This window comes from Beta vulgaris, chromosome 9 (genome assembly GCF_026745355.1).
Source record: "Beta vulgaris subsp. vulgaris cultivar EL10 chromosome 9, EL10.2, whole genome shotgun sequence".
Classification (NCBI taxonomy): Eukaryota; Viridiplantae; Streptophyta; class Magnoliopsida; order Caryophyllales; family Amaranthaceae; genus Beta; species Beta vulgaris.
The window spans coordinates 2,865,242-2,873,484 of NC_079210.1; the positions used below are offsets into that span (position 1 = coordinate 2,865,242).

Genomic DNA, 8,243 nt, shown 5'->3' on the forward strand with positions numbered 1-8,243 from the left:
GCAGGCTCCATTTGACGATCTGATCAATAAAGGGGTATGAAGGATAACAATTGTGCAACAGGTAATGAGAATGATAACAAGGTGGAAGTAGTCACTCAAGTAACTTTGAAACTATCAATTATGACTCAAATGTTACATTTAAGAATGAAATGTTTGACTCATAATCTCGGATAATACTACCTCCGTCCTTTATTAGTTTACCCGTTGACTTTTCACATTTATCGATGTAAAACTTTGAGTAATAATATCTCTAATTATGTATTTGTAAAAATTATAAAAATTTGATATTCAGAAACTACATATTGAGACGAATCAAACGATATCCCACGTGATTATATTTTTCCTTATATGTAAAGCACAAATGATGGTCAAAGTAACAATGATGAATAGTGTTATAAGTCAAAGTGGGTAAACTAATAAAGGATAGAGGAAGTAGATTCTAGAGACTCAGATCATATGGCAAGCAATGAAAATTTGTTCATAGAGTTGAAGCAATTGAAGGAGCCTATATGTATGGGACTTCCAGATGGAAGTACTAATACGAAAGAGTGGAAGGGTGGAAATATTTCCTAAAAAATAAGACTAATGAATGTCTTATTTCTTCCTGAATTTTAGCATAAATTGTTATCTCCAAGCAGGCTTATATAGCATAACAATCTCAAGATTATGTTTGATAAACAGGAGTGTGTTTTTTAGGACCCTACCAGTAAGCAAGTATACTAACTATAATCTGTAAGCCCTAATAAGATTAGACTTGTTGCTAATTGTATTTAATTTTTATTAGGTCATACACATTAAGTAATTAAACAAGACAAGGAGAGTAACCAAAGTGGTTACTCACCTTAGAAAATTTCGGTCACGTGGATAAGAAAAGGTAATATCTTCTGACAATATTACATACATAGGTGATCATCTTTTAAACTTTAAACCTACTTGACGTGGTCTATATATATACTAGCTTTCATATGCACGCGATGCGTGCGTTAATTTTAAAATTTGTTATTCTATTAGATACTCCATTCGTATTTTATTTATGATTAAACTTAAATGTGAAAAATTCAACAGTTAGATGAATTTAGATATATTAATTCGCTAATGTAAAAAAATAAAAAGGTTGTGAGTGATTGTTAACATTAATTTTTTGTGAATGAATATTGAACAGAAAGAACAAAAATAATGAGTTGGTTTAACTGGATTAAAGACTATCAAAGGTAGTGAACGTTCAGACTTTTCATGTGCACTTTATGTATGCAGCCATCTTTTTTTATAAGGTATAAATATTTTGTCCATTTAATTTTTGATTGAAGTATTTGATGCATATATCATTTTAAACTTGTTTTAAATGGCAAGTTGGAATGAGAATTTTTAAATGATTTGCTTTTGTAATTTTTTTCATTCCATTAATTAGATCATTAAGGGTATTTTAGTCACTTCAAAAAAGGACACCACACCTCCTCCCTTGGCTTATATAATAGATATATATTTATATATATATATATATATATATATATATATATATATAGAGAGAGAGAGATAGTTCTCCCTATTATTCGAGCAAGCACTCTCTAGGATCTTATTCGTGCTTAGTCGGTCGAGTAGAGGAATTACACTTGAAATTCTTGATTTTCATATTGGATGTTGAAGCACTTGAAAAGCTAGTGAAAATTGTGCTTCAGAGGTATGATTTATCCGCTACTGATTCATATTAATCTATGCATGAGATCTTGGGTATTTGATGTTAGAAAATTGTTTTTATGAAATTCCTTATTGCATCAAAGTTTCCGCGGATTGGTCATTGATAGTAGGGACTCCTAAGTCTCAAGTATCTGAGTGAGAAAGAGGGAGTGGAAGGGTGGTAAGCCCTTTCATCATCTTCCACCCACATCATCAGGGAGTTTGGGGAGGAGGGGGGGGGGATTTGGGATAGGTTGTATTTAGGTTCTCTGTGAGAGGGTGTTAATGTAATTTATCTTACCATTTTTTTTAAAAAGAAGTCTCAAGTATTTGCCAAATTCAGAAGTTGAATCCATCCTTAATTCATTGCGAATAGCATATCAAAAATTAAAGTGAGTATTATCTGTAAAATAAACTCGAGACTTATTAAAGACCTTACTTGTCGAAGCTTGATGAAACTTGTCCAAACAACTCTTTAGAACTTGGGTTTGGATAACAATAGCTTCATAAAATAGAGTAAGTCATTCACAAAAGCTAAGTGAGAAATATTAGGCTCATTCTTGGTAGCACCAACTGGATGTCAACTTCCCAAACTCACTTCATGCTTAATAAGATGCGCCAAACACTACATACATATCACATATAAAATGAGGAGATAAAGGATCTCCTTGACGGATGCCTCGACTAAGAGATATTGGTTAGCAGACTTCTCATCCCATAAAATCTGCAGTAACCAACGTAATATAATTCATTACTAGATTAATAATCATTTAAGTAAGACGAAGTTCAAGTAGAGAATATCTAACAAAACTCCATCTCAAACAATGATAAGCTTTTTCGAAGGCCAATTTAACCGCCACATAACCCACTTTTATAAGACCGCCTTTCGTAAGTAGGGCTTGCTCAACACTCTTGTAATTAGACCTGGGCATGGGCCGAGCTTGTTCACGGGATTGGGGCAATGGCAGGTCGGGTCAGGCCCGTGAGTGGCGGACCGTACTATGCCTGAAAATTTCAGATTTTTTCCATGGTCCGGCCCAGACTCGTAGTCATGTAGACCAAACTCGTGCCTCCTGTGAGTCTGACCCGTGTTTTATGTTGTTTTTTTGGATTCTTTACAGTTTTAAACTAAAAACCAAAAAAAAGGGGCATTCGCTCGCGAGCTATATAGGCGAGCTCGTGCCGGTCAAGCTTGAAATAAAATTATTAACAATAGCATGTGCACAACCCACGTAATAGACAATGGGTCGATCTAGGTCTGAAGCGGGCTCGAGCAAGGCCGCATGCTGGCACGATCCATGCCCACCTCTACGAGTTGTAATTCATATGTGAAGAAAATTGCCACACGTGGTTATTGTGGGAGCATGGGGAAAAAGAAAGTTGGACGGAATAATCAATCAATCAATCAAATAAAAAATCAACAAGATCAAGGCAAAAACAATTGGTTCATATTAAGACGTCAAATGTGGGATACTTTTCAAGAGAAGACTCCAATTGACGAAACTCTCATCAAACTACAACTTCTTCAACTTTTTTTAACCGCTGCATAAGTAACACCATCATCAAAAAACCAACTAACCCCCGCAAAAACCCATCTACCCATCTCTTTCTTCTTCAATTAATCACTCAAATACTGCTACTTACTCTGCTTCTTCTCGTTGGTTTGTACTCTTTTCTGCTCATTTCCCATCTTTATTTATGTATGTTTATCCAGTAATTTTAACTAATTATTCACCTGTGTTACTGGGTTTATCTTAGATTTCATGAAATTTCCAAGCTTTTAACTGGGTTCATTGATAAATTTTAGTTTCGTTGTGATGTTATATGAAATAGTGAAATGGGTAATATTTTTTTAGTGATTTCTTCGTTAGTTCATCTTGGTTAAATTTTGATTTTTAGTGTTCCATTGTGAAATGGGTATTTACAGTTTTGGTTCTTGAATCATTATAATATCTTTGAATCTTTGATTAGATAAAGAGGCTGAGGTTTTTTTTTAATTATTGAGATAACTTTTTGTATAAGTTCTGGCCTTTTTAGGTTGGTTAGCAATTAAGTGTTGTATTTTAATCTCTATCTTTATCTATGTAATCCCACCTACTTTTCAGGTTACCCTTTTGTTTTTGCGTTTGAGAGATTGCTTTCACATAATCACATGTGCCTTTCTGAGATGGTTTTTTTTTTTCCTTTTGCTTTCTTATTAGATAGTCATTACTAGGCACTTTCCTGTGAATCTGAAAATGGAACTTTTTTTATTGTAAATTTATTTTTCAATATGATTGCTAAAATCTGAAATCGGGTATTTTTTTAATAAGAAATGATGATGTTAAATTTGTAGGGATCTTTGTTTAATTAGCATTTCGCGCGTATGGAACTGGTGTCTTTGATTGAGATAATTAATGTTGTCTTACACAGTTACATAGAACAATTCAGAACTGCTAGTCTGGCCTGTTATAGTTTTGTGGAGAGCGATTAGTTTGTGAACTGATGTTACGAGTAAAATTTGACACCCTTCCGGTGTGAATGCTATTTCACCAGAGTTTATGCGAGACTTGGCACTGTCATGGTGCCAACTCTTTGTAGTTCACTATTTGATTGCAAGGCAGGAGGTAGCTGCAGTGGCTTATATTGTGACATAGTTGTCTTTGTTCATTGCAAAAATGATTTTATACCTGGTGTTTTTCGGTTGTTAGTTTGTGAAAGCATAATGCAAATGGAGTTAACATGACAAAGGAAAAAAGATAACTTAAAACTATATTTTGGGGATTCGTTCTGGGACTTTGAAACCCCTACTAGACTACTACAGTGACCATTTGGCAGAGGATAGCACAATATATTATGTAGGAAAAGCATAAGAGGTATCTGTGGATGGATACACATTATCATGGACATTGGGATTAAACTTTTCTCACAACTTTACTTATTTATCTTCATTTATCATAATCTATGAAACAAGGGCTTAAGGTTTTCTGTAATAGCGCTTAAGGTTTTCTGTAATGGGCTGAGAAGTATCAGAGTTTGAACTACCTTTTTCCATTTATGAATTCAAATCATTTATCTGAAGAACAATCAGATTCATTGGTTATTGTTTCTAAACTTGATTTAATCGATCTCCACAGAAAATGCCTGAAAACATTACATCTGAGAATCTTCTCAACAATATAATGGAAACATTAGCTGAAGGTGTTCATAAACAGAAGTCTGGTTCCTTCTTCGAGGAGGAAATATCCAATCCTGTTGTTTGTAAGCTGAATCGTCTTTTTGGACGTCAGGAACCTGTGCATAAAGTTTTGGGAGGTGGAAAATGTAAGCTTCTTGTTTCTTCTTCTGTCCCTTGATTTTTGTAGTTGAGTTTTTGTCTGCTATATTTCAATCTTGTGGAAGATCGAGTATGTTTTACTTTTTTCTCTTGCTTGTAAGAGCAGCTGCTGATGTCTTGCTATGGAGAAACAAGAAAATCTCTGCTGGTGTTATAGGTGGTGCTACTGCTCTCTGGTTTATCTTTGAATGGCTGAATTACAATTTTCTTCCCCTTGTCTGTTTTGGTATGGCTCTGGGAATGCTTGGTCAGTTTCTTTGGTCAAAGGCCTCTGGTTTCACGAACAGGTTATGCCTAGCTCAAGTTTTATTTTTGTTGGTGCTATCTTCTGTTGAGTTCGTTTAGCTCTTCTAAAATCTTTGTAATGATCTGTGTGTACAGGTCATCATCAGAAATCCCAAAGATTCAAGTGCCGGAGGAGTGGTTTGTTAATATCGCAGTGACAGTTGGTAGAGAAGTCAACCGGACATTAAGATTTCTGCAAAAAATTGCTTGTGGGGGAAACTTAAAGGAATTTGTTCTGGTGTGTAACACATCGATTTCTTCTTTCCTTTATTTTGTCCTTTTATATTTTACTATTAGGTTATCTTGTTCAGTTATTTGCTTCTTATTTCTTGACTGTGCATGTAAAACTTCAGTATAAAAATTCGAAACGTCTGATGTTCAACCGAAAATTAACCTCTTCAAAAAAAATGAAAATTTTTTCAAAGCTAAAGTAAAAGATGAGATCACTTCCGAAGCACTTTTTCTTGTATAGAAGACAGAATTTCATTGGTCTAATTCTGGATTTTTCGATTCATTTTTGCCTCGGCTTCTGTTCCAAGTTTGTTCACGTAGCCGATTATTGCTTCAAGAGGTTGCCAGTATAGTATGTAATTGAACATGCAGATGCAGAGTAGAATCTAACCCTAAATAATGAAGTATGTAATTTTTTGAAGATGATCTTGAAAGTTTGCTTGTTTCTCTAATAATGCTTCCTTGCAATGATGTATACTTTGATTGAAATGACATCAGTTGTTTACTTTAAAGTATCTGACTTATTATTATTTTTTGACTTTAGAGGAAACAAGCAAAGAAAACCGGAGTCCCTTTCTAGCCTTTTGGCCAGATCATGGGCCTCTTTAACACAGGTTCTAGGGACTTTAGTACAGCTAATAAGCTTGAAGCTTGTAGCAAGCTTAAGGATATTCTCTAAAATAGGTCGGGCCTTCTTAGACTCAGTAATTTTGAAGTACTGGATTCCAAACTCTCTCTTATTATCTGAAGGATGAATGCTCTTCATCTAGAATCTCTAGCATAGGCTCTCTTTCCTCTTCGGAGAAAAAAAAAAGAGTATTTGACTTGTGGAATCTTGTTGTGCCTGCTTCCATGAGTTGTGTGGCTATTTTAACTGCATTTAGTAGCAATTTGAGGACACAGTTATGTATGTCTGTTATTTCATCAGATTCTATCATCCTTGGCTCTTTGCTTCAGTGTTCATCAGAATTCGTTATAGTGTACAGTTAACCTGATCTTTCAAGTATTACTTCTTTATCTAGGAATAATGTGTTACTACGTCTTCCCCACTTACCCCATTGCATATGCTTAAATTGGCTTCTCCCTTCCCTTCCTGTTTAAAGCCCTTAAGACACAAGCAAAAAAGACAAGAAAAATAAATTTTGAATTGGAATGTTTGAATTGTTATATTGGTTATCTTTAGGTTGTATCAGGCTTGGTGGTGTCTGCTATGATAGGGACTTGGTGCAATTTCCTAACAGTTATCTACATTGGTAAGAGTTGCTAAATCTTTTTATACTTCGTAATCGCACTCGCACTCGCAATCTCTTGAATTATTTGTCAACTCATATCTTTATGGTCATGTATATAATTATTACTTTGACTTTCAATCTTTTTTTTCCCTGAACATTATGCTTCTATCTTTTAGTTACTCTATTATGTTGGAAGTTGGTAGCTTTCCATGTTTATTAGTCTTATTGGCTTATTCTACTTCCTACCTCCTAACTTCCTAGGATGTTGTCTTTGTTATGTCAGTACTCGTCTGCAAAGTAATGTACACTGTCTCTTGATCTCACGATCTTACCAAGAGACTGCACATACCTATACTTATACCTCCCAATTGGTTGCTCTAATTCTGTGAACAATGCCGTAAATGGCCTTTAATGATACTCGAGAAATTTCTATCGTATGAATTCTAAACATACCAATGTCTACTTGCTTCCCTTTGCCCCACCCTTGTTCTTCACAACCCCTTGCAATTTCTTCCTGCATGAAATATGAATTTTAAATATCTAATTTGATGTTTTATCTTCAACATATGGATTAGCCTATGGCGTATGCTCAGGGGCAGGCCTGCCTCCATCTACTATGGTTCTCTTTTACTAAGCCAGAGCTGCAATGATCATGTGTTATTTTAATGTCATTGCTCAATGCTCATCTAGTCCTGACCTTTTCTTCCTTTGGCATCAGGTTTTGTTGCTGCACACACACTACCAGTTCTGTATGAAAAATACGAAGATGAAGTTGATGGCTTTGTAGAGAATCTCCTCGGCAGCATGACACACCATTATAAGAAGATTGATGCTCGTGTTCTCAGTAAGATGCCTACCAGAAAATACTGGGGAAAGAAACATGAGTAAAAGAGAGCTATAGAGAGTATCAATTTCAAGGCCTGCATCGAATTTTAGTAATTGGCTGTTGGCCGGACTTCTGCTGTCATTTACTTCTGTACATGGAAATTCATGCTAGATAAACATTAGTCTTTACCTGGAACTCAAGGGTTTGGCTTATATTTTATGTGTAAAAAGATATCTTTTAGGTGTTTACATTATATGGTATTCAAATCTTTAATGTTGTCACTTATAAAAGTCAATTCAGAAGCATATATATTCCTAATTCCGACCATCTGAAGTGTCCTTCAATGTTTTCTTTGAATTTGGTAGTTGGGCATTGTAATTTGTAGCTAAACTTGTAGTTACAGATTCACAGCTGTTCAGCCGTTCAAGTTTCAACTACAAATAGTCTACTGATATAGTGCTATGTTTACTCCCTTGAAGATGGATTCAGATTCTATCAGAAAAATATGGTGCACATGGTGGGGTGAAAATTCTATCAACCGATTTAGTATTCGGAGTGCATTTGAGCTATCATCTGTTCCTTTGAATATTCGATTTATTAAATTATACTAAAACGGAAAAAAATGACAATTGACACTCTCTCGTTAAAAAAAATTTATGCTTAAATCATTTGTGAGAAA

At 34.8% G+C, this 8,243-nt stretch overlaps 1 protein-coding gene across 1 annotated transcript; it reads left to right on the forward strand.

Annotated features, from left to right (window-relative positions):
* Window positions 1–3,124: 3,124 nt before the first annotated feature.
* Window positions 3,125–7,891, forward strand: LOC104902687 (reticulon-like protein B8). Its single transcript, XM_010690556.4, has 6 exons — window positions 3,125–3,335; window positions 4,791–4,977; window positions 5,097–5,277; window positions 5,372–5,513; window positions 6,690–6,759; window positions 7,457–7,891. Exons 2-6 carry the CDS (start codon window positions 4,794–4,796, stop codon window positions 7,624–7,626), a joined length of 747 nt encoding a protein of 248 aa, XP_010688858.1. The 5' UTR covers window positions 3,125–3,335; window positions 4,791–4,793; the 3' UTR covers window positions 7,627–7,891.
* The last annotated feature ends 352 nt before the right edge of the window (window positions 7,892–8,243 follow it).

What these genes read in the sequence shown, in the direction of transcription:
- LOC104902687 (XM_010690556.4), top strand. Translation starts at nt 4,794, where the DNA reads ATGCCTGAAAACATTACATCTGAGAATCTTCTCAACAATATAATGGAA. An exon ending in GCCTCTGGTTTCACGAACAG is followed by an intron (nt 5,278 to 5,371) that starts GTTATGCCTAGC and finishes CTGTGTGTACAG; the next exon opens with GTCATCATCAGAAATCCCAA. An exon ending in CCTAACAGTTATCTACATTG is followed by an intron (nt 6,760 to 7,456) that starts GTAAGAGTTGCT and finishes CTTTGGCATCAG; the next exon opens with GTTTTGTTGCTGCACACACA.